Source organism: Podarcis liolepis (assembly GCF_965112155.1).
Source record: "Podarcis liolepis genome assembly, chromosome: Z".
Lineage (NCBI taxonomy): Eukaryota > Metazoa > Chordata > Lepidosauria > Squamata > Lacertidae > Podarcis > Podarcis liolepis.
Genome location: NC_139570.1, coordinates 42,905,464 through 42,932,337, shown reverse-complemented (window position 1 = coordinate 42,932,337; position 26,874 = coordinate 42,905,464). Strand labels below are relative to the sequence as shown.

The window sequence follows — 26,874 nt, the reverse complement described above, 5'->3', positions numbered from 1 at the left end:
TCCTTGGGGGATGGGATAAACATTCAATTCAGCCCATATTTAAAGGCACCTCTACCTTAATGCACACTTCTGAAGCAATACAGTGGTACCTCAGGTTACATACGCTTCAGGTTACAGACTCCGCTAACCCAGAAATAGTGCTTCTGGTTAAGAACTTTGCTCCAGGATGAGAACAGAAATTGTGCTCTGGCGGCATGGCAGCAACAGGAGGCCCCCATTAGCTAAAGTGGTGCTTCAGGTTAAGAACAGTTTCAGGTTAAGAACGGACCTCTAGAACGAATTAAGTACTTAACCTGAGGTACCACTGTACTGAGAACCAAAATGCAGCCATCCTTTGAAATTCATGCTAGTCTGAATTATGCAATGCAGTTCTCCAGTGGAGTAATGTGTACTGTGGTAAAGTGTGCATTAAAATTCATAAGTACAGTGGTACCTTGGTTTATGAACTTAATTCATTCCGGAAGTCCGTTCTTAAACCAAAGCGTTCTTAAACCAAGGTGTGCTTTCCCATAGCAGCGGGGGACTCAATTTACAAATGGAACACACTCAACAGGAAGCGGAACATGTTCTGCTTTCAAGGCAAAGTTCACAAAGTTCACACCTACTTCTGGGTTTGCAGTGTTCTTAATCCAAGTTGTTCAAAAACTAAGCTGTTCTTAAACCAAGGTACCACTGTACATGAAAATAGCACACCAAAATAAATGCATTATATAAAATGAAATGTCTGTGTCTGAAGCAAATGATGTGTGCAAATGTGTATATTAGGAGAAATCCACTCTAAAATACTGATGAATGTTCATGAGCTTAAAATCATCATCATCATCATCATCAACATCATCATCATCACCACAAACAATGTTTCATTATTTTTAATGGTTTGGGGTACATTTTTGATAATGTCTTCTTATTATCTTGTAACAATTCCTTATCTAGCGCTGAAATTTTGTTTTCAAATCCATTCTTTTTTTATCTTTTTCAAAAATTGCATTTATTTGATGGTATTGTAGCCAGGTAATTCCAAGCCTTTTAAGTTCATATTTTTTCCATTTTAATTGATCATTTTGTTCTTCTAATAAATCTTTATACACTGGCCAATTATTATCCATATTTTTCTTGTGGATGGAAATTACCTCCACTGGTGAAAGCCACCATGGAGCTTGGGGCTCTAAAAGTGTTTTGTATCTTTCCCAAACCTTTTATAGGGCCTTCCTTACTATATGATTAAGGAACCCTCTGTGGTTTTTCACTTTATTATGTTCCAAATAGCTGTGCCATCCAAAGATGTTATCCCATCCCTCTATGTCTAATATTTTAGTGTTTGTTAATGTTTTCCATTCTTTGAGCCAAATGAAGCTTGTTGCTTCATAATATAGTTTAAGATCTGGGACCGCAAAACCACCTCTGTCTCTAATTTCTGTTAATAATTAAAAATTTATTCTTGGTTTTTTACCTCTCCAGATGAATTTAGCCAGGTCTTTGTACCTCAGTTTTCCTTAAATTGTCCCTTACTTGCCTCTGACTTTCATTAATCACAGCTATTCTGCTCCATTCCTTTCTTCTCTCCATCCTCTTCCTTCCCTTCCTCTTCCTCTTCCTCTTCCTCTTCCCTTCCACATGTGTTGGAGGTTACAGGAGTCCAGAATGCAAGCTAAGAGGTGAGAGGAGGCCAACAAAATGCAAAACAGCTCAGCAGGGTTGAAGACAGAGATGTAGATTGATTTAAATAGGTTGATGTACCACCCTGGACCGGGGCCTCGGGAAAGATTGCACAAATCATATAAGCAATTGTCTATTTAAAAATGTTTCTAACTGGCTGGCCTTAATATGAGGCAGAGTGAGGCAGTCACCTCCGGCAAGTCATTTGGGGCATCATGAAAGGGCAGCCAACTGTTTAATTTATTATAATTGTATTTCTTTACAGCCAAGGGAGAGGTGCCTGTGGGATATTCTGCCGCTCATAGCAACGTATGTGCCTGGACAAAACACTGCAGTGTGCAGTGCTCCTGTTCAGCATTCAAACCAGGCAGCACATGCCCTTTCCCAGAATACTCCATTGATTTTGCCCTCTCCAGTTTTCTGCCCTTGTGCCACACTCAAACAAGTCAGCAGTCCATGACTACTAAACATTCTATATGGTCTGGGGTTTTTTTGGGGGGCGGGGCTTTCCTGCTACAGCCTTTGTATTTCTGCAGATCTTGGGATTTCCCCACTTCTGCTAATAATGCTCATTCTCTTATGCATGGATGGAGCTAATTTGGATTCCTAACGATCCCCCTTGGAGAACGAGCTTGCTAGCTTTAGTATTAGTATTATTAGTATTAGTATTAATAATTCTATACTGCTTCATATCTTTAAGGGGGGAAAACTCAAAGCAATTTACAACCTACATTAGAGCATCAAATAAAACATCCAGAATAAAGCATTACTGTAGAAAGTCAAATATAAAGTATGCATTCAAGGCAACATAACAAAAAACTAAAATATTAACTTGAAGATTTCAAAATGAAACATTACAAAGAACTACAATTTGCACATTAAATGCAGAAAAGTTAACAAATATACATATATATGTATATATATTAAAAATTTCAAAAGAAAGCAATACTAAAGGAAGTCAAATATAAAATGCACATTTAAAACAGCACAATTAAGAAGAGACTAAAATATTATCATGAGTACAGAACATAGCTGCTGCTTCTGTTGCCAGTCCTGCTGGTAACAGCTCAGGTGGGATGGCCTGGGTCTGCAGTACGAGACAGACAATATGGTACATACAGGTTAGAATGGTCTGGGATTCTGAGCGACCACATTCTCCCATATAAACAAGTCCATGAATTAGCATCATTAGATGACCTCTTGCTGTGGGTGCCCTCACCTGTCAGACCTTAGGTAGCTGGCTGCCAAGATGAGCACCACACCCCATAGTCACCTTTGACTGGATTTAACCATCCAGGGGTCCTTTACCTTTACTATATATATGTATACATATAAAATGAAATCAAAGATAAAAGAAATTCCTCAATGTAACTATGTTCTGAGCTACATGATGGTTTTGTGCAGCCAGTTTTCAGCCTTGCTCTGGCCTGAGACTTGCTGAGTGTTTTTTGTGGGCAATCAGTGAGAAAACTGCAGACTTACCCTTGAAATGTACACCTGGATAAGAAACAAATAGACAAATAGGTCCACGGGCGTTTTGTGCTAGGCACTTACATACTTGACCTGAATGTCACAATCCACTGATCTCTCTTCTCCCCCTCCTTAAGCGTTCATTTGCTCTTGCAGACTTGCTCTTTTCCCCAAGCCACTTGGATTGGGGAGAACTGGCAATTTTCTCCATTTGCAGCCTAGACCTGTCAGTCAAAAAGAAGGTCTCTCTCCTTGCTCTTGATGCAAATGTGTAAGCTAAAGATGTAAGTTTTTGGCTTTGCAAGGTTGTTCCTTTTCCACCTCCCCCACATCCTGGTGTTCACAATAAAGCTCAGAGTCATTGTTTCGCTTTTCACTCACACTTGTCTGAAGCTTCTTTTTAATGTCTGGATTGCCAAATTTCGCAAAGCTTTTAAACTGGTGCCCACCTTGTTACAGAGCCTGCCTTGCCTTGTAAAAGTCTAAAATCCCTCCAAGGCACCCTGCCTCAGTTTGTTATTCAGGATTCTTAGGAGTCCTTTTGCACACTTCTGGTGTATGCATGCTCAGAGCTGACTACATCAGTGGTACAATTCAAGGTCAGAGTGAGAGGCATGTTCCTAACAGTTCCCTCCATTCTTTCTCTCTGTGGCATCAGTTGCCTAGTTTCACAGCATTGTTTAGGTGATCAGATCAGATCTTACTAATGTAGGAAGCTGTCATATACCAACTCAGACTATTCATCCACCTACTTCAGTATTGTCTACACTAACTGGCAGTGACTCTCCAGGGTTTCAGGCAGCGGGCATTCCCAGCCATACCTGGAGATGTTGGGGATTGAACCTGGGACCTTCTGCATGTAAAGTTGCAACTGCAGCCCTTCCCTAAAGCAGATGCTGCTTGGCAACATTGACAGCAGGCGGATGAAGGTAGATCATCCAACGGTGAGCTGGAAGCATGAAGGAATCATTGGATCATGGTGCATAGCTTCACTCACCCCTTCCCTGGTGAGGAGGAAGGAAAATAATTGTGCTTTGCCTCAGGTGCCAAAATGTCTTGGGCTGACGCTGCTTCTGATGTTCTTAAAGCTAATCCTTTGCCACTGCTGGCCATAAATTCCAGTCTCTGAAATCAGCTGTACTCCCTGATTGCCAGCTGCTCATCACTGAGAGAGACCACTACCCCAAGGGCTAGGGGTGCAGAATCATTCTCAGCCCAAGGCCTCCATTCCCTTCTTGACAATCTTCTGACAGACACAGATAGGTAGCCGTGTTGGTCTGCCATAGTCAAAATAAAAAAATTCCTTCCAGTAGCACCTTAAAGACCAACTAAGTTAGTTCGTGGTATGAGCTTTCGTGTGCATGCACACTTCTTCAGATACACTGAAACAGAAGTTGCCAGATCCTTCTATATAGTGAGAAGGTGTTCTATTTCAGTGTATCTGAAGAAGTGTGCATGCACACGAAAGCTCATACCAAGAACTAACTTAGTTGGTCTTTAAGGTGCTACTGGAAGGATTTTTTTATTTTGACTTCTGACAGACACATTAGGGTTGTGTGCAGGGCCAGAGCCAAAAGTGGGCAAAGCAATGGATGTCCATATGCACATTGCAAGATGGATCTGATGGATCAAGCTGATGGCTCGTCTAGTTCAGCATCCTGTTTTCACAATGTATGAGCAGATGTCTGTTGAAAGCACATAAGCAGAATACACATTTGACCTTTGTACAGTAGGCTAGTTTCTACACACACACACACACACACACACACACACACACACATTTCTGTAACTACCCTCCAGCCAAGCAAGAGGCACCAGGGAAGGCCCAAAGCAAAGCCAGTGGGGAATGTGGTCTGGGAAAGGACATGTAGCCAGGAGAGAGTTGTGAGGGCCAGACAGAGAGGTCTGTCAGGTCATCTCTGGGCCTCAGGCCTGAGACTCTCCAGCCCTACCCTGCACTTCTGCACTACCAGGCTAAATATGCATGCACTTTCCTGAATGCCACTGATGTGTACTCTGTTGTGCTATCAGTCCAGGACTTTGGTAGCAGAAGCCAAGGACCCTATTCTGCAGAATGAGGAGAAGGGGAGGGCAAACACACCACATTTTGAAGTAAGTGAAGGGACACACCTTGCCATCTAAATAAGAGAACCCCTCTTAAGCCCATAATCTAAAAGGGTCTAACTCAGTGCTGTACTTGCTGGTAGAGTAAGTGGGATGTATTGCTTAGAGCAAGAAGGTCCAGGTGTGAGTGTCCACTGCTAGATTGCCTTTTGTTTGCCTGCCCATTTCCTGTCAACCACAGGTACATAATTCTAGAGACAATGCTTGTACCACAAGGAGATTTGGGTTCAGATCTGCTCTTACCAGGCTTCCCATGGTCATGCCAGTTGTCAACTGCTACAGGTGCATACTAGTGGAGCCTCTGTCATGAAGTAGCTGGAGTGGTACTGGGCAAACCATGAAATTACCCTAGGGTTACCCTAGGCCACCCTCTCTCTGTCTCTCTCTCACCCTAACATAACCGAACGCATTGATGTGAGGACGAAATGCAGTGAAGAGAACCATGGTAGGAGGAATTAAGGATCAGGTCCACTGGTGTACACCAGCTTGAACTGTTTGGGAAAAGGGCAAGATTAAAATGTAATAATGCCGACTGTCCACGGTTCCAAGCTCCTGATTCTTCGTTACATGTGATGACAGCTCCATTGGAATCTGTATCCCTCCTGTCTATTCTTCTAAGCCACTATCACAACCAAATAAGCATTAAATCCTGTTCCTTGAATGTTATCGTTGCATACAGTTCCACGAATATCATAGGAGTAGCATTTTCAAAAAACAAATGATTACCTCTTTTATCAAACATACCCATGTCTTTACTTCTGCTCTATTACATACTGACTGCTAAACTCTCTAATTAATATGGGATTAATGCACTCCTGTCTCCAACTTTGCAATAAAGAGGTGTCTGCCTCTGCGATCACAAGCCTCCTGGAAAGACTTCATAATTCTTCCATCTATTTTTACCAAGATAATTGCTCCCAAGTCTAAAGAGAAATAAATTCACTCCTTTAGTTATCTGATTCCTCAGAGAGCTCACAGCCTACAGCAGCGTTTTGTCAATAAGGCATATGCTGTGCAGTATTATTTAAAGGGAGGGAAACGTTTCTGTATGCTGAAGCCGTACTTCGCCTGAATTCTAATAGAAATCAGATCTGCTTGGGGTTTTCTCCTGAGAGCCTGAGGTATATTAGTTTGACTGAAAATGCAATTAAAAGCATTTTCCGTTCCAACCAGGACTTACAGTCCCTGCATGCTTGAGGCAGAGCATATTCATATTCATACTGTAAGTAGAGGACTTTGTTGCATTAATCACACTCTAGAGATAACTAAAGTTTAATTCCTTGCTCTCAGAGCTCTGATGCAACCAGGTAAATGTAGGGACAGGATAGGACAGGTATAAGAAACAGGACTGATAAAAGAAAGAAAGAATTTCTTCATGCAGCACTTTTTAACACAGGAGGCCATGGTGGCCACCAACTCTGAAAGCTTTATTGAAGATTGTACACATTTATGGAGGACAAGGCTACTAGCCATGATGACTATGCTCTGAATACTAGTTACTGGAAACCTCAGGAGGGGAGCATGCTGTTGTGCTCAAATCCTGCTTGCTGGTTTGCCACAGGCATCTGGGTGGCCAGTTTGAGAACAGGGTGCTGGACTAGATGGGCCAACGGCCTGATCCAGCAGGCACCTCTTATGTTTTTATGTTACAAAAAGGAGGTGCACACAATAGAAGTTTATGAACCATCTAGCCCAGAGATGGAAGGAAGGAGAACTACCAACAAAAGAAGAATGGCAGACTAAACTGATGGAGTGTGCAGGGGTGGTGAAACTGACGGGGAAGATTGGAAACCAGGAAGAAGCAAGTATTCTTAAATACTTAAAGCAAGTATTTAAGAAGCAAGTATTCTTAAAAGACTAGAGTAAATTTTTAATTTACTTAAAAGACCATTGTAAACAGTTAAAATCATAGGCAGGGATATGATGGCACTTGTAATGTGGAATTAAGTATGGTAACTACAAATATTTAACAGATGGATAAAGGGAAAAGATGCAGAAAAATTTATCTTGAATATGGAACCCATGGAGGTAGAGAAGGAGGTCTGAAGGTTCAGTAGAACCTTTTATTTTAATGCTTGAAATGGATAGTTAAAATGTATAAAATTTTGAAAAACCAATAATATATATATATATATATAGAGAGAGAGAGAGAGAGAGAGAGAGTGTGTGTGTTTATGAACCATCTGGAGAGAGGGAAAGGAGCAATCATTAGTCTCCCTTCCAAAGCACAAGGATCCATATCACATATCACATATAACATAGCAATACACCCAAAGGTACATATAACATAGCAATACACCCTAATTACATCAGAAAGGGCCCTGTTGGATCAGGCCAAAGGTCTATCTTGTCCTGCATCCTCTTTCCCACAGCGGCCAAACAGATGCCTTCAGCAAACCCAAAGGCAGGATGTGAAAGCAACCATCTTTCTTCATTGCTAAAGTCATGAGAAGGTCCTGGCTCCTAGATGAGGCCAAGGGCTCATGTAATCCAGCACCCTGTTCTCATAGTAGCCAACCAGATGCCTATGGAAAATCTGTAAGGAGGATGGTCATTCATATAAGGAAGATGAGATACTTCCTGTATAATTAATCTCTTTCTCTTTCTCTGCTCAGCTGCCTTCCTCTTCCTGTTGGATCAGTTTTGCCCATTGACAGCCTGTGACATTCAGACGTCCAGCACTTTGATTCCCATTGTCCCTTCCACTTTGCCTTGCAGCTTCAGGATCCTTTAATGCTGCCAACCTTTGTTGCTTATTCCATCAGGGGCTGTTGAGGGTCACCTGCGTGGTTCTTTCCACTGTCTCAATTTTCTAGGTGCAAGGCAGTACAGGTAGGAGGGGAAGACTTGGTCAGTTTGTGGCCCACATCAAAGTGTGGACCTTTATTAAGGGGCTGAAGGGAGAAGGTTTAAAGAGTTACGGAACAACAAGGGCTAGAGAACCTAAAACGGAGTAAATCCAATAAGCACTGATTTACCTGGTTCTCCTTTAGGGATGGGCAAATCTGTCAATTTTCATTTCTCTTTCTTTCAAACTTTAAGGCACCAAAAAGATTGCCATAAAGATGCCTGCCTGATATCCATAGGCAGGGAGCACCAAAGCGTGGGTGGTGCCGCACTAAAAGATTGATGTGGAATGAGTATCATGTGGCACTTACAACAGTGCAAGTTCCAAAGCTCAAAGTGGCTGGGTGGCCATATATGAAACAAGGAATCATGGGACTGCAAAGCAGTGTATTAGGCTGGTATTCAACTAAGCTGCACTCGGAGTAGACTTATATAAATTAATGGACCTCACTTACTCATGTACATTAATATCAGCTGATAGGCTTTGAAAAAAATTAGTAGCATCTACACTTAAGTATTTAAATAACATTGGGTTGCATCCAGTGCTTTTTTTTTCTTTTTTAAAAATAAAAATGTTTAGGGGTACTCTCATTTTGACTCAAGAAAATCACCATTTTATAGTTCAAATCGGGGAAAATAAATACAGTAAATGAACAAAAGTACAAAGATTCACAAAATGTTTAGGGGTATGCGTATCCCTGTGTCCCCCCAGAAAAAAGCACTGGTTGCATCCAACTAAGTCCTATTCAGAGTTGAGCTATTGAAATTAATGAACCTAAGTTAGTCATGCCTATCAATTTCAATGAGTCTACTCTGAGCAGGACTAAAATTGGATAGAATCCTAACCCCATGTACTTAGCAGTAAGCCCCATCAAATTCAGTTTGACTTCTGAATAGACATGGTGTTCTGTTAGTTCTGAGTCCCCACCTTCGCAACCCTGTAGTCACAGCCATCTCTTATTCTTGTTTGCCCATACAAGATATTATACAAAATCCTGGGTACTGAGTAAAATAGAGAGCTGGGTCCAGGTCACATCTATATCAACAACTATGGGTTGTAGCCAATTAAGTTCTACTCAGAGTAGACCAACTGGAGTGAGTGGACTTAAGCTTGCCATCTTTATTAAATCCAATGTATCTGCTCAGAGTAGTTGTTGGACGCAACCTTCTGTGTGTGCCTACAGAGCTCCAAAACTCATCATTATTTCCTTGGCACAGGTGAATCTGGTCTTGAATGAAGGACGATCACTTGGCCTCATGATCCGAGGAGGAGCCGAATATGCTCTTGGGATTTACATCACAGGTGTGGACAAGGGCTCTGAAGCAGAAAGCACTGGCTTGAAGGTGAGTGCAGCTGGTTAAAAGTGCATATCTCATGGGAAACCTCAAGAATGGGAAACCAAACCACTGGCCCTGAGCAAATGGTCCACAACTCTGAAGAGTCAGTGCCGGTGGAGTCAATACTGAGCTAGATAAAATGTATTCTACTAGGGCAGCTTCATGTATTCCCTTCATGACATCATTCATAGAATCATAGAATCATAGAATCATAGAATCATAGAATCATAGAATCATAGAATCATAGAATCATAGAATCATAGAATCATAGAGTTGGAAGAGACCACAAGGGCCATCGAGTCCAACCCCCTGCCAAGCAGGAAACACCATCAGAGCACTCCTGACATATGGTTGTCAAGCCTCTGCTTAAAGACCTCCAAAGTAGGAGACTCCACCACACTCCTTGGCAGCAAATTCCACTGTCGAACACCTCTTACTGTCAGGAAGTTCTTCCTAATGTTTAGGTGGAATCTTCTTTCTTGTAGTTTGGATCCATTGCTCCGTGTCCGCTTCTCTGGAGCAGCAGAAAACAACTTTTCTCCCTCCTCTATGTGACATCCTTTTATATATTTGAACATGGCTATCATATCACCCCTTAACCTCCTCTTCTCCAGGCTAAACATGCCCAGCTCCCTTAGCCGACATCATTATAGGCCATTGATTTGATATCTATAAACCAAAGGAGTATTTCCCTCCCCCACTTCTTTAAGTAGCAAACTCTTCTCATGAAATACCGGACAGCAAAACAGTTCTTAGATTCCAGCAACTAGTATTATTTTAGTAGACAGAAAGATTCTGCAACACTTTTGCAGTGGGAAATCAGTCTGACACCCACTGATCAGTTCAAGTCAATTCAGGATGTTGGCCTTAACCTTTAGGTAAAAAAAACAAGGAGCAGGTGGTGCTGTAGTCTGAGCCACTGAGCCTTTTGCCCTTGCGGATCAGAAGGTTGGCAGTTCGAGTCAGTGCAACAGGGTGAGCTCCCATTGCTCTGTTCCAGCTCCTATCAACCTAGCAGTTCAAAAGCTTACAGCGTGAGTACATAAATAGGTACCGCTGCAGCGGGAAGGTAAACGGCATTTCCATGTGCTCTGGTACTCGTCACAGTGTCCCGTTATGCCAGAATCAGTTTAGTCATGCTGGGCACATGACCCGGAAAGCTGTCTGTGGACAAACACTGTCTCCCTCAGCCTGAAAGTGGAGATGAAAGCCATAATCCATAGTCAAGTTTGATTTGACTTAACCGTCCAGGGGTCCTTCACCTTACATTTTACCTTTACCTTAACCTTTAAAGTCCTCAAAGGCTTGGGAGCTTTGTACATCCTTTGGTGCATTCCTCTCCACACGCTCCAGTTATCATCTAGGTCCTTGCTCCAAATCCTTCCACCTAGAGAGGTGAGGCTGCTGTCAATTGGCATACAACCTTTTGTCTTGTGGACCATCACACCCCATCAGTGTATTGCTTCTTGTGGCCAGTGAAGACTTGGCTCTATAAAAAGGCCTTTAGTTGGCTCAGTGTTATAGTACTTTTGAGCTGCTGGGATTTGTTAAACAGGTAGGATATTGTTAAATGTATCTGAATGCACTGGGAGAGTTAAAGAACTGTGTTTGCTTTCTTTTCTTTCTATTACTGTTTGTTAGTCTTATGGAGTCTCTTTCGAGAAATAGGAGCAATATATATATATGCGCGCGCGCGCGCACACACACACACACACACACACACACTATAAATCAATCAATCAGTAAAGCATAAATAAAGCCCAACAGTCCTGCTGCAGGGATTGGCTGCTGCATATTCATAAGCAGCTGGCAGGTATGTTTTGCAGTGGCATGGAAACAAACCATGCCTCCTGCACTAATCCGTTTGGCAAGGTATCTTGCATAAACATTGACGGCCACATCAGTGCATTTCAAATATGCTTTCGTGTACATTTTTGTAATTTAGCATGGGGGCGTTGTGTGAATATGTTTTCTTTATCATGGGTAGCATTTTGCAAGAAACACTGCATTGTCCACTTGGCCACAGTTTTCGATTCTTTCAGAGTCCATCAGTGTCTTTTCCCTCTGTTTATATTATTGGCAATGTGGGTTAAACCACAGAGCCTAGGTCTTTTTGATCAGAAGGTCAGCGGTTCGAATCCCCGCAATGGGGTGAGCTCCCGTTGCTCGGTCCCTGCTCCTGCCAACCTAGCAGTTCGAAAGCACATCAAAGTGCAAGTAGATAAATAGGTACCACTCCGGCGGGAAGGTAAACGGCGTTTCCGTGCGCTGCTCTGGTTTGCCAGAAGCGGCTTAGTCATGCTGGCCACATGACCCGGAAGCTGTACGCCGGTTCCCTTGGCAAGTAAAGTGAGATGAGCGCCGCAACCCCAGAGTCGTCCACTACTGGACCTAATGGTCAGGGGTCCCTTTACCTTTACAAAAAATGAAACCTTGGGTGTCTTCCCATTCAGCTTCTCTCTGTGCAGTGTTTAACTCATGTGCATGTGAGCATATGCCTATTTCTAAAGCACTGCACAAAAATGACTTTGATGCTGTCATAGGTACATAGGCATGGGGTAGGCAGGCATGCAGTCATATCAAGATTCTTTCTGTGCATGAGAGCATGTGCCCATTAGTAACACACCATACAAAAAGGACCCTGATTCTAACATAGGTAAAATCACATCATTTCTTTAGTTTTCTTTTTTTGCAATGTTTTGTCAGTGCACACCTATTCTGACAAAGGGATGGGACAAAAGATAAACTGAAGGAGAAGGAAGGAAGGAAGGAAGGAAGGAAGGAAGGAAGGAAGGAAGGAAGGAAGGAAGAGCAATTCATTCTTCTAGTTAAATGGGAATTCAGAAGAAGCAAAATACACAACAGAGCAAACCCAAAAAAGGAGGCTATCACACCATCTGACTCAGTATTGTCTACACTGACTGGCAGCAGCTTTTGCGGGGCGGGGGGAGTTGTTAAGACAGGGAGTCTTTCACAACGCTACCTGGAGATGTCAGGAATTGAATTTAGGATCCTCTGTATGTAAGTAGATTCTGTACCACTGACCTCCAAATTCAGACAAGTCATGGAATACTATCCATGTACAGTACTAACATAGAAGGTTGCCTTGTATTAAGTCAGATCATTGATCAGTCTAACTCAGTACTTTCTGCAGTTCCTGGCAGTGACTCGCCCGAGTTTTAGACATGACTTTTTCTCCCAGTAGTCTTCCCTGGAGATGTCAGTGATTGAACGTGGAATCTTTTACATGCAAAGTAGATTCTCTACCACTGAGTTATTTCTCTTCCAAGAATAACAGAATGTAATAAGGTGTCCTGTAACAAAACACTACTATGTGAAGTACTTCTGTTTGGTGGTCCAGTCAGCCATGCCCTTTTCTTAGCCCCTCCAAGTGTCCCTATTTTCCAGGGACACCCCTGATTTAGAGAAGCCATCCTAGTTTCTGATTTGATCCCGGAAAGTCCCACTTTTCCTTAGGATGTCCCTATTTTCATTAGAGAAATGTTGGAGGGTATGGAGTTATCCAACCCCTGAGCTGTCTAAAGGGAATCCTGTATAGGGAAGGGTTTTTTTTAATGTTTAATGTTTATGTTTTTATATATGTTGGAAGCTGCCCAGAGTGGGGTAAGATATGTAGGGCATTATCATTATGGAATGGGACGTCCCTATTTTTATTGGAGAAATGTTGGAGGGTATGTTTTCTAGGACTCTCTGTTCCACTGCTCCTTCAACATGTTTTTTAATCCTTCCCAACTCTCACCCCATCAGCATTCCATAGCAACTAAGCATTCTTAGTCCTCATTGTGCTGTATTCATTTATAAATGTATATTTTAGACACACAACCACACCACCACATGATCCCAGAGTAGGTTACAACATTGCAACATTAACAGGCTCTTCCTTTTCTTCTTCATCACTACTTGTACCACATCCATCTGACTGAGTTGCTCCAGTATTTGTGATACTTTTGCAAACCCTCAGGAGTTTCCCTCAAGTCTATTGATACCATTTTCTTTTGGATGGGTGCAACTGTTTTGTTTATGTATGCAATGGCAACTACCACTTGAGCATCAAAAATAGAAGGAATGGTAATGGGGGCATTTGTTCGCCCCTACTTTCTTCCCAATGTTGCATCACTGCAATGCTTCTTCCTTAAATTCAAACAAGCTCACTTTGCAGGGATGAGGGAGAAATTGGATTCAGTTTGAACTTAAAAGTGATTGATACAAGATAATATCACCAAGGCAACTATCTGTAAACAAACAATAAATGTCCATAAAAGGTAGTTTCTTTCCAAAATAGGGTTTATCTTAAACAATTTCAAAAGCAGTAATAAAGAGTCCGCTTGTGATATACCAGTGGTTCAATGCTCGGACGTTTCGTCACGAAAGAGCTTACACATCGAGCTTGGAAGTAAATAGTATGAAAATGACTTAAAGGAGGGGGTATATCTGTTCCCATCTGCATGTTTCCATAGGGAGGAAAAGCACTGGGCAAACTGCGAATGAGAGCCTTGTTCCTCTTCCAACCAAAGAGGAATGCAGATAATGAAATTCCCCCATCATTATCTGATTATCTCCATCTGTCTCTCTCCCACAGTGTTAGGAATGACCCCATTCCTGGCCTACCGGAAATAGGAAGCTGTATCCTGTGCTCCATTTATCATAATTCCAAATTTGATTATTGGGAGAAAAAGTAGGGAACCTAGGTCAGTGGCGTAGCGTGAGTTGTCAGCACCCGGGGCAAGGCAAGTAATTTGCGCCCCCTAACCCTAACCCCCAGATGTTGTGCCCGGTGCGGCCGGCCCCCCCCCCCGCGCCCCCCACGCTACGCCACTGACCTAGGTTGAAGTGGGTGGTGAGATATCCTTTTTACCAATGATTTTCTGGGGGTTTTTCTTCTTCCTTGCAGCAGCTATCTGACCTCCATACTCCTTCAGCTGCCTGGGAGGAAATTGCTTATTTTCTTCCCAATTCACTCAGATCTCTGGTTTTTCCCCCCTTTGCATTTTCATAAAATGCCAAACTATTAGATGCAGGCACCATAATGCTCAAGCAAGAGTCATAAAACAATAACTGCAGGCTTGGTGCAAATACAACCTTCTGTGAACAAGCTATTTTATAACTTCAGCTGACCATAATACGTATCATTATCGCCCCATCTGTCCTTTCATCTCCATTTCCAAAAGGAAGAGATAATTAGAGGCCATCCTCCCAGCCTAATTCCTGTGATATGCTTTTCTTTTTCTTTTCACACTTCCACTTTCTGCCTACAGGATATTTAGGATGTGCTGTTTTTGTTTGCTAGGCAAATGTTACGGTTGCTTTGGGCATTGGAGCTGCTTCTTCTGGATTGTCTTCTATGCTGTCCTCCATTGTGATACGTATGGGGGTTTTGCCCATACAGGAATATGTTCCACATTCATTTCCTCTGCTGGAAAACTCCTTCATATCTGGCGTGTTCAAGAGCATGACCTCAGCTGCCACTTTGGGTGGTAACCAGCATTCTTGGCATCCACCATCACTTCACACAAACAAAGGCCTAATTTTGTCTGTGATGGTCAACAGCAACATTCTTCTAGTACAATGAGCCATATTCCCTTCTGGGCAACATTCAAGGGGCCACATACTTGTGATGGACAGAGCAATGGATGTGAATTTTACCTTTATACAGTAGATGCGCGCACTCACACACCTCTATCCTCCATTCTGGCAAGCAAAAAACGTCAGAGTTCAAGAACACGTTCTAGCTAAGCAAATGAGATGCATTTTTTGTATCACACTTTATCCTAGTAAATCAATTTTTGTACGTACTACATTGCCAGAGAACCGCTTTGCAAGACGTGGAGAGGTGCGAAATTTAAATGATGGCTGTGTTTAGTTTTGCATAATCTTTTAGGAAGCAAAATTGGGTATGTTCACCTTTAAATGCAAATTGAACTGGTTTTCTGCCCCCCTCCCTATCTCACACTTTCTAGTCAATTTCCCTGTCACTTTCCTTACTGAAAAAGGTCCAGTTTTTCAAAAGTGTGTTCATTGAAAAAGAGCATAAGATCACTCTGATTGCTTTAATTGTGCAAATCTAAATTTGCTGGTATGCAACTGAATCCCTCCCACAATGTGACAATCCAGAAGCAATTGCAGACTGAGCTCTTAATATATCCCCTCCCTCCTGACAGGCCTGCATGCCTTTGGGCCTTAGGGAAGTATGATGGAAACAGCTGCACAGAGGTGTTCCCTTTCTGAATGAAAGTGGATCACAGGGTATGAGCAGATCATTAGAAACCAAGGTGGCACCGCACAGGCTGGCTCAATGGTGCATTATTAATCACCACGAGGCATTTTATGACATTGCACACTGGTTAATGTCACTCCAGAGCATGGAGTTGTAATCTGGTGCAGATCTGGCACCCAGCAATCCAAATCTAATGAGGATCCCAGGTGTGTGTGTGTGTGTGTATGACCAACAAGACTGCATAGCTGCCTTGTTTGTTTTGAACTAAGCTGTGAGAAAATTGCATCAAAAGCACGAGGAGAGCATTTCAGGGGGTTGGGGAAGATGTCTCTTGGGGGTACCTGCCAACACTACAATTCTAGGATTCTAAAATCCTGTGCTGATCCTGTGCTGGATCATGCCAAATGCCATCTAGTTCAACATCCTCTTCTCATAGTAGCCAGCCAAATGCCTGTGGGGAGTTTCTCCCAACCTGCAATTCCCAGCAACTGATATTCAGAAGCATTGCTGCCTTCTAACAATGGAGGCAGAGCACAACCATCATAGCTACCAGCCACTGATTGCTTTCTCCTCCCTTATATTTATCTCATCTGCTTTTAAACCCATCCAGCTTGATAGCCATCACTACGTCTTGTGGGAATCACAAAATTCACGCGCTTTGTGGGGAAAGAAATTGGGGCAGGGGGAAAAAGCATTTCATTGCCTTCTTTAAGGCAGGAATCCCCAACCTGCAGCCCACCAGATGTTTTGGACTACAACTCCCATGATCCCTAGCTAACATGACCAGTGGTCAGGGATGATGGGAACTGTAGTCCAAAACATCTGGAGGGCTGAAGGTTGGGGATGCCTGCTTTAAGGGGTGGATAAATTCTTCAGTGTTTTCTCAGGGGTGGGGCTCCCTCTTTCTTTCTTTGTCCTTAAGCAGTTCTTTTGTGGCTGTCGCCAGCAATGTAATACTTGAGACACAAGGGGCGGCGGACAGCATTGCAATAAAATTCTTCCATGGGATTTCCCCTTGCCTTTTTCCTGACCACCATCATTTTACCGCTGCTGTGAAAAATACTTATCTGGAATTGCCTTGTTTTAGAAGCAGGGCAAAGTACTCCAAAATGGATTGCTTGCTGCTTTGATGAGGCCCTTAAGATGTCTGATCGTTACCCATTTAATTCAAAGATTCCTTTGATCGCCTGTGCCAGCTGCCGATATGTCGATGCTATGTGAGAGGAAAGAGAGAGATTTGGGTAATTATTTGTGGAGCCTTCTCTTGGGACTTCATCATCATTAGGAAGCTGGTAATCAGCTGTTCGGAAGCAGAGGCAACAGCAGTATGGTGTCTGTCTTTGTGCCTGCTCCTGTGTCTTATCTCCCTGGCGCCCTTATGTAATGGGTCCAATCTGGTCATGGTTCTGCCATGGGTAGCAGTCTGTGGTGAGCCAGGAGCCAAAAGTTGTGGGGGAAATCCAGGAGTCAGGACCAAAGAGAGCATAAAAACACTATAAAGAGCCGTGCTGGGTTTTGGGTCAGTGGCCCATCTAGTCCAGCTTCCTGTTCTCACAGTGGCCAATCAGATGCCTCTAGGAAGCTGGACAGGAGTGCAACAGCAGTCTGCCCACCTGTGATAACCAGTAATTGGCATTCAGAGGCATACCTCATCTGACAGTGAAGGTAGAACATTGTAGACAGTATCTGTCAACAGCCCCATCCTCCAAAAGAGCAAGTCAGGAGTGAAAAACAAGCCAGAGAGTAGGAGGGATCATCAAGCTTGGTGCCAAGAGCAGGCCCAATCTTGAGTCCCTTCCCGTCCATCCTACCCAAGTCGTTACAGCTAAATTAAAAAAATCTGCCTGCTGCTTTCCCACAGGCCAGTTGGTTGGCCAGTGTGAGAAGTAGGTGGGCAATTGACCTCATACAGCAGCCAGGTTCTTCTTATGTTTTTCTGTTGTCATGAGGGATGGACAAATCTGTCGATTTTTTATTTCTCTCCATTTCTCCTTTCCCCACTTCTTCACATTTCAACATTAGATTGCAATTTATTTATCTATTTTTTTAAAGAAGTCCTCGTGAAAATCAGTCAGTGATTTTTTTAGTCAGTGCTTTTTTTCTGGGGGGACATAGGGGTATGCATACCCCTAAACATTTTGTGTTGCCCTGACGGACTGACGGACTGACATGCCAGCTGTCTCTACAGTAGCAGTGCTGACTGGAGCTCTGTCATTCTCCATGCCGGTGCCCCAAGAGGGGAGTCTGGGGCGGCTGCAGTGGGGGTGACGGCGCTGCTCTTCCTCCTCCACTTGCCAGGCTAGAGCCAGCCAGTGAGTGCTCGCCCCTCCTCGCTCAAGCTGAACCTGCCGTGGGCCTTCTTGTCCTCTCAGCGTTGCTGCCGCTGCCACTTTGAGTCCCTCGTCTGGGGGTTGGGGGGGGAGGAAGGGGGCGAGGGGGAGCAGCCAAAATGAGAGTACCCCTAAACATTTTAAAAGGGTGGGGGGGAAAGCACTGGATTTAGTAGTGATTCATCTAATATGCAAATATTTGCATGCAGTTTTGCCTAATATACATATATTTTCCTTAATAAAATGCATGGTATTATTTTTCACTAATGTGCATTTTTTTCTTGCACACTTTGCCCTGGTTGATGCTTTTTTGTGTATTTCACTTGGCTGGAGAATTGCAAAATTTTGGGAACTGCGGATGTTGAAGGATGGCTGTGTTTCATATTGTTTTAGAAACACAAATTAGGTAGATTCGCATTTGAAATGCAGGCCGAATCATTTCTTTTCTCCCAACACTACACCTCATCTGGTTTATTCCTCTTAAATAACCTTTTTGCTTATGTGATCCAGGCCTACTAATATGGTGGTTAATTACATATCACCCCCCCCCCCAAAAAAAGAGGACACCAATTTCCACAAATTTTGCATATAATAGCCCAATTTGTATAGATTGATGCCATGTTTTCCCTTCCTGGGCAATGTTCTGGACCAGGTGATCTGGAGCTGGCAGTCTTGAATGACGTTGGTTTTTCTGAATCCTTTCCCATCAGGATTTAGACCCCATTTTGGCAGAGAAACTGCTTTGATCACCAACCTGCAGCATCAACCATTGTATCTTCCTGGAGATAGTGTCTGGGTTGTGGGTTGGCAGCATTACATTGCAGTTGTTCAATTCCCACCTGATGTCAGGGTGCTGTCAGCGGCTGCTGGTTGCCCAGGAAAGTATAAAGACAAGGAAAAGCTTATAACAGTCCTTTTTTATTTCAAGCTTTACAGAGAGAGGCTATAGAACCCAGCCTCTTGGATAATGGCACTGTCCCATGTGAAAACCCCCACCTTCGTCTCTCCCACTTCCTCATTCATCACTTCTATGAGTGCTGCTATGTGCCCTCTGTCTTTGAGCTCCTTGCGTCAGGCAGCTGCTGCTCTGACTTTGCCTGCTACTCCTTTCCCATTACAGTGGTACCTCCAGTTGCTGACAGGATCCGTTCCGGAGGTGCGGTCTGATCCTCAGGTTCTGCAACCTGAGGACCACTTCTGCACATGTGCAGACCGCTTCTGCACATGTGCAGACCGCTTCTGTGCATGCCTGCATGGCAAAACCCAGTGAAATACTTCCGAGTTTTCCATGCGTGCATCCTGAAGTTTACGTAACCAGAGGGCTATGTAAACAGAGGTACGACTGCATTTCCCAGCTTTTCTCCTCATCTGCCTCTGAGCTGCGACCTCCCGCAAACACCTGTTGTAAATCTACACTGTCTTTCTCTTCCCCCTCCCTGGAAGGGTCAGGATGGGGAGGCTGTCTCCACCATTCCTCCTCTGCCCAGTCCCTGACACCTGGAGAGCCAGCTCCAGAAAGCAGTGCTAGGAAGCTATTGCTGTGGAAACCTGCAATACTGGGGGTAGGGGCAGACCTTGGAACCAACCCTGATGGGATTTTCAGCACCTGGTGTTCACGGCTGCCTTATGGCTGCATTACACCATTTTACAATCCAGAGAATCAGTCCTGCAAAATACGGTCATAAAATTCATATTATCTGGTGGCCATGAACTGTTTCTATCAACTGAAGTGGTCTTTCAAAGGTGTACATTAGCGGTTGCCAATAGCAATGCTGTTTTTATTACATGCCTCAAAGCACTGGAAGTTCTCTCCTTCCCCTTCCTCCTCCCCTTCCCTCTCATGCATTCATCACTTTGGGCAACTGGGCCACAGATTGCAAAAATGAAAGCCATGCTGAAGAGGCTCTTCCAGTGAAGAAATGCCTGTGGAAGTATTTTCTCAAGCTCTTTGAATGTGAAACCCTTTTCTAAATGTGTTATGCCTTCTGCTTTCTCCAGCCCAGAGCTCGCCAACCAACCACGTGTTCCACCCCTGATCATTCAAATATCCTAATATGTACTTAGAATCCTAGAACTGTAGAGTTGGAAGGAACCCCAATGGTCATCTCATCCACTCCCCCCTGCAGCAAGGCAGGAATCCTAGCTAAAGAATCCCTGGGAAATGGTCACCCAACCTCTGTTTAAAAACCACCAAAGAGAGCTTCCGGTCGGCGCCAGCGCTAATGGCGGTCCTTTTTCCGAGCTCCGGAGAAGGACTGCCCTGCGAGTTCGGGTCTGTCCCGCTACGGCAAGCGGGGGACCCCTAAAATCACAGGCGCGGAAGCCTGTGAATGAGGAGATTCGGTGGGCACCAAAAGCGCCCCCCCTTTACCGCAGAAAGAGCCTTTTTAAAGGCTCTGGAACGACATCGGGGGAGCGCGGTGCTGAGAATCGCTACCCAGCCCGCAGGGTGAAGCCGCGTCGCTATTAGTGGAGAGCGCCGATTCCTTCCTGTAAATTACGGACAGAAAAAACCCGTGAGTAAAACGGAACTTTTATTTGGAACTAAAATTTGGAGATTTGGTTGAAAGCGGGGAGGTCAAAATCAAGGAAGTCTGCCGCCCCCCGACTGCATGAAAGTGAAAGCAACGGAACTGTAAAGCTGCATCCGTTAAAGACTTTGCTTGTATTTAATCAAACCTGACATTTGGACTTTAGATCTCCCCTCTAGCTAGCAGGGCAGAGGGGAGGCAAGAGAGACTTTGGCAACTGCATAATTTATTTAAAAGAAAAATCCCCTGCTGCCTCAGCTGTTTAAGAGCATGAAACGGTCTGCCTTTTAGGACAATAGGACACTGAACTGACTTTTCCCTGTGAAAGTTACACTGTGATACAAAGTTTCTGCATTGCCTGGATACAGTACATCAGAGCAAGCTGAGAAAGTATCTACTGGGAAATTGTGGCAATTTGCAGCTACAAGCCTCCAGCTACACTTGCTTTATTTTTTCTCTTTCTCCCTTTCCTACGTACTTGGACATTCTCTTTGCCTTTGTATTTGGACATTTTATATTTGGCCATTTTGATTTGCTCCCCCTAGAGGGTAAGGCAAAGGTTGGCACTGCCTAAGACAGTGGAATTTTCCAGTGGGGAACAGCTCCCGTGGGAAACGACCTTGACATGAGTGGCTCACAAGAAGAGATAGTCACAAGAGCCAAGACCAAACAACAACAACAGCACCAGCTGCAGCAACAACAACAACTAAAGAAAAGAGGCTCAATCACAGGCGTAACTGCCAGACTTGCAGGAACAACAGGACAAGAAAAAGTGACAGCTGTCTCAATGGAAGCCGTGACAGAAGCCCTGCTCAAGATAAATCAATCCCTGGAGTCTCTGACAAAACAGACTTCAGAAAATACACAAAAATTAACAGAAATATCAGCAAGACTAGACCAGAATACAGAATCTATAAACAAATTGGTTGAGGAAAATTCTATTACACGTAAAATTGCTGAAGAAGCGAGAGCTATCGCTGGAGAGACACAAGAGAATTTAGAACCGATTGCCAAGAAGGTCCATGAGCACGACGCAACTTTGGCTCTGTGGGAATTACAGAGAAAAGAGAGAAATTTGAAATTGAGACTGATTCCAGAGAACGAAAGTGACAACCTTGCGGAGTTTTTAACACAGGAGTTTGCTGATTGCTGGGATCTGGAGGAAGACGAATTTAAAATTACAACAGCCTTTAGACTGGGCAAAAAGCAGGACAGAAAGACCCCGAGAGACTGCCTGATTACACTTAGATCTAAGGAAGAAAGAGACAAAATATTAGGACTACACTTTGAAAAGGCCCTGCAAATTGGAAACTCAGCTGCACAGATCTTTAAAGACATTCCAAAATATATCTTGGATTTGAGAAACTTTTATAAGGACTTGGCTCTTTTGTTAAAGAAAAACTCCATCCGCTTCAGGTGGGAATTCCCACAGGGACTGTCTTTTGATTACAAGGGAAAGAAGGTGAAAATAAAGACTATTCAAGACAAAGATAAATTTTTGGGAAGAAATCAAGAGGACCTGCAGAAGGGGACTGTGGACCCAATTGCAGAACAGAGGAGAGCACTAGACATTCTGAATCTCTCGCTTGGACACAAACCACCACCATCAGAGGAAGAGCAACAACTTGGAGCTGTTGGAGGAGTGTCAGAGAAATAACAAAATGGCTCTGCAATTCCTTAGTTGGAATTGTAATGGGCTCAATGGGCCTCTGAAGAGAAGACAAGTTTTTCACATCTTGAACAGAGAACAATTGGACTTGATATGTCTACAAGAAACCCACATAACTAGAGCTCACAGGAAATTACTTACAAACAAAAGACTAGGACAAGAATTTATCTCATCAGACAAAGTAAAAAAAAGAGGAGTTGTGATATATGCAAAAGAGAAATGGGCCCCAAAAATGATATTTAAAGATGAACAAGGGAGATATTTGGCAGTGGAGATACAAGTACAAGGAGAAAAATTTTTGGTTGTTGGAATCTACGCACCAAATGAAGGTAAATCTGACTTCTTCAAGAGACTTCATGAAACTCTGACGGACTACTTGGATTACAATATGATAATTATGGGAGACATGAACGGGGTGGTCTCCACTAACATGGACAAGGCACAAAGACTAACAGTTACCAAGGAAGGGAGACTTCCTAAGACCTTTTTTGAAATGACGGAAAACATGGACTTGATAGATATATGGAGAACAAGGAACCCTCTGGAGAGAGAGGGAACCTTTTTCTCCCAAGCAATGATGACCTGGACCAGAATTGATCAAATTTGGATTACTAGTGGCATGGCTCCAAAGATTAAGAAGGTAGAAATCTGCCCAAAAACTTGCTCCGACCATAACGCTGTGAAGATGGAAATGAAACTTACAACAACTGGTCAATTTAGATGGAGAATGAATGACACCCTCTTTCGAGATAAGGAGATTCTTATGAAGGCCCAAAAAACTTTAAAAGACTATTTTGAAATAAATTTGAGGGCTGATGTGGAGAAAAGAGTGATCTGGGACGCAAGCAAAGCGGTGATGCGAGGTTTCTTGATTCAACAAAACTCAATAAAGAGGAAAAAACAAAATGAGAAAAAAGAAAAGATTTTGGAAAAGATAAAGGAAGGAGAGAAAAAATTAAGAGTAAAACCAAAGTCCCAGGAGATCTTAAGAGAGATTAAGTTATATCAAACACAATATATGGAATTGATGAACCAAGAGATTGAATGGAAGATAAAGCAAATGAAACAAAAGACATTTGAATCAGCAAATAAATGTGGCAAACTTCTGGCATGGCAATTGAAGAAAAGGCAGAAATTAAATACAGTTACAAGTCTAGAAGTGGATGGAAAGAATATATCTAAACCTAATGAAATTAGAAATTGCTTTTTGAGTTATTTTAAAAAACTTTATACCCAAGGCCCGCAAAATGAAGAAGATATAGACAAATTCCTTGATAAATATGGATTACAAAAAATCTCTCATCAAAGTAAGATGGATTTGAACCAGAGAATAACAGAACAAGAGATAGAGGCTGCCATTCAGAATATGCAACTGGGCAAATCTCCAGGACCAGATGGACTGACTTCTAGATACTACAAATCGTTGAAGGAATGGTTGACTCAACCACTAAAAGAAGTCTGTAATGAGATTCTTGAGGGAAAAAAGGCACCTGAATCGTGGAAAGAGGCATATATTTCACTCATACCAAAGACAGAGACTGAAAAGACTCAACTGAAGAACTACCGCCCAATATCACTACTTAATGTGGATTACAAAATTTTTGCAGACATTTTGGCAAAAAGATTTAAAAAAGTGCTGATGGAAAAGATTCACAAGAACCAAGCAGGCTTTCTCCCAAAAAGACACCTAGCAGACAATGTAAGGAATATAATAGATATTTTGGAAAAGCTAGAGGTGAATATAAATACTAAAGCAGTACTGATTTTTGTGGACGCGGAGAAAGCCTTTGACAATATTTCTTGGAGCTTTATGACAAAGAATCTTCATGGGATGGGGGTAGGACAAGGTTTTGAGAATGGTATGGCTGCAATATATTCTGAACAAAAAGCTAAATTGATTGTAAATAATGTGATAACTGAGGAACTTAAGATAGAAAAAGGAACACGACAGGGGTGCCCAATTTCCCCATTACTCTTCATTTCAGTTCTGGAGGTGTTGCTGAATATGATTAGGAATGACCAGCAGGTTAAAGGAGTGCAGGTCGGAGCTAAACATTATAAGTTAAAAGCATTTGCAGATGACCTAGTATTGACTTTGCAAGAGCCAAACACTAGTACGAAAAAGGTTCTAGAAATAATCCAACAGTTTGGCCAGGTAGCTGGATTTAAGTTGAATAAACAAAAAACCAAAGTTTTAGGAAAAAATTTAACAGATATGGAAAAGGAGAAATTCCAAGAGGAGACAGGGTTGACGGTGGTCAAGAAGGTGAAATACCTAGGGGTTTATTTGACATCTAGAAATGTGAATTTGTATAAGGATAATTATGAAAAATGTTGGTCAGAGATCAAAAAAGATCTAGAAATATGGTCAAATTTGAAATTGTCAATGTTAGGCCGAATTGCAGTGATTAAAATGAATGTATTGCCTAGAATGTTATTTTTGTTTCAGACCTTGCAGATTCTTGACAAGATGGAATGTTTTAAGAGGTGGCAGAAAGATATTTCGAAATTTGTCTGGCAGGGCAAAAAGCCCAGAATCAAATTTAAAATATTAACAGATGCTAAAGAAAGAGGGGGTTTTGCCCTGCCGGACTTAAAATTGTACTATGAGGCAGCAGCTTTTTGCTGGCTGAAAGAATGGATGCTCCTCGAGAACACAGACATTTTGGATCTGGAAGGTTTTAACAATGCTTTCGGCTGGCATGCATATCTATGGTATGACAAAATCAAGCTGCATAGTGCCTTTAAAAATCACATTGTTAGAAAAGCATTGTTTAATGTTTGGATAAGATATAAAGATCTGTTGGAAAACAAAACCCCTAGATGGGTGTCACCAGTGGAGGCTAAAGCAGTGAAGAAACTCAATATGGAGGTCGGATGGCCGAAGTATTGGGAAATTTTGGAACAGGATGGAGATAAGTTGAAATTACAAAGTCATGAGAAATTGAAACATAAAGTACAAAATTGGTTTCAATATCATCAAATAATGGAGTTTTTCAAACAGGACAGGAAAATTGGCTTTCAGGTGGAAAAATCAAAACTAGAGACTGAACTGTTAGAACCCAATACTAAGAATTTATCAAGAATGTATAACTTGTTGTTGAAATGGAATACACAGGATGAAACAGTCAAATCGGCTATGATTAAGTGGGCACAGGATGTGGGCCATAACATTATGTCAGCTGACTGGGAATGGTTATGGAACACCGGTATTAAATTCACGGCATGTAATGCCTTAAAGGAAAACATTATGAAAATGGTTTATAGGTGGTACATGACCCCAGTCAAGCTGGCAAAAATTTATCATTTGCCCGATAACAAATGTTGGAAATGTAAAGAGACTGAAGGTACCTTCTATCACCTTTGGTGGACATGCCCGAAGATTAAGGCTTTCTGGGAAATGATCTATAATGAAATGAAAAAGGTACTTAAGAGTACTTTCTTTAAAAAACCAGAGGCCTTTCTCTTGGGCATTGTCGGCCAACTGGTGTCAAAGAGGGATAGAACTTTTTTTATGTATGCTACAACAGCAGCAAGAATACTCATCGCAAAGTATTGGAAGACACAAGATCTACCCACTCTGGAAGAATGGCAGATGAAAGTGATGGACTATATGACACTGGCTGAGATGACAGGCAGAATCCGTGACCAAGGAAAAGAGACGGTGGAAGAAGAATGGAGAAAATTTAAAAGTTATCTTAAGGACTATTATAAACTTGATGAATGTTAGAGTGTTATGGTTTCCAGGAACAAAGGGATACAGTGATATAAGGTTAGATCATAGAGATAATTAAGATGACAGAGGTTGGAAAGTAACAATTGGGAGTTGCTATAAAACTATGGACATTGGGATGCAGAAAGGGGGGGGTATGGGGGAGTCTCAGAAAAGAGGTTTATGAAAAACATTATGAAACTATACGTGTTTGTATGTCTTCTTAAGTGTTTGTTTGTTCTTAAAATTTTGTAAAATTAATAAAAAATTTAAAAAATAAAAAATAAAAACCACCAAAGAAGGAGAACTTACCACCTTCTGAGGTAGTCCATTCCACTGTCAAGCAGCTTTTAATGTTTAGTTGGAGTCTTCTTTCTTGTACTTGAGTACATACAGCTTACAGCTGTAAGCTTGGAGTATATGAAATAGGTATAGTACAGGAACATAGGAAATTGTCTTATACCCAGTCAAAGCACTGGCTCATCTGGCCCAGCATTGTTTACACCATGGCTAGACAACATTGCACCCTTCAGATGTTGTTGGGCTACCCCTCTGCTTATCCCTGACCATTGACCATGCTTGCTGGGGGACAAAATCGAACCTTGATTGAGTTAATGCATTGGCATTGATGTTGATCAGATCAGCAGCTTAACCCATGGGTGCTGGAAGGTGGCCACATTGGCTATCCCTGATGTACACTGACTGACATTGGCTTGAATTTGCTCACATAAGAAGGAGTAATTGCCAACAACTTAAATGACTTTTAAGAGGGGATTAGACAATTCAGGGAGGGCTACTAGCTAGAACAGCTCTGTTCTCCATCTACTGTTGTAGGCAGTATAACGGTTTGAATAACGGTTCAGAATCACTGGTGGCGATGGTGCTCTTACACTCAGGTCCTGCTCTCAGAGGCGTCTGATTGGCCACTGTGAGAGTAGATGGGCCTTAGCTTTAATTGAGTT

General features: G+C 42.6%; 1 protein-coding gene and 1 long non-coding RNA gene across 6 annotated transcripts in view; one reads left to right on the top strand and one right to left on the bottom strand.

The window, feature by feature from the left end:
- WHRN (whirlin) overlaps nt 1–26,874 on the top strand; it is a 123,624-nt gene that overhangs the window by 41,715 nt on the left and 55,035 nt on the right. For all 5 annotated transcript variants that reach the window (XM_083485805.1, XM_083485803.1, XM_083485801.1 and 2 more), the window contains one exon: nt 9,316–9,441. In XM_083485805.1, the coding sequence (XP_083341931.1) occupies nt 9,316–9,441 (126 nt within the window). The remainder of the gene's footprint in view (nt 1–9,315; nt 9,442–26,874) is intronic.
- LOC310698664 overlaps nt 1–26,874 on the bottom strand; it is a 207,943-nt gene that overhangs the window by 144,716 nt on the left and 36,353 nt on the right. The gene's annotated exons all lie outside the window — the stretch shown is intronic.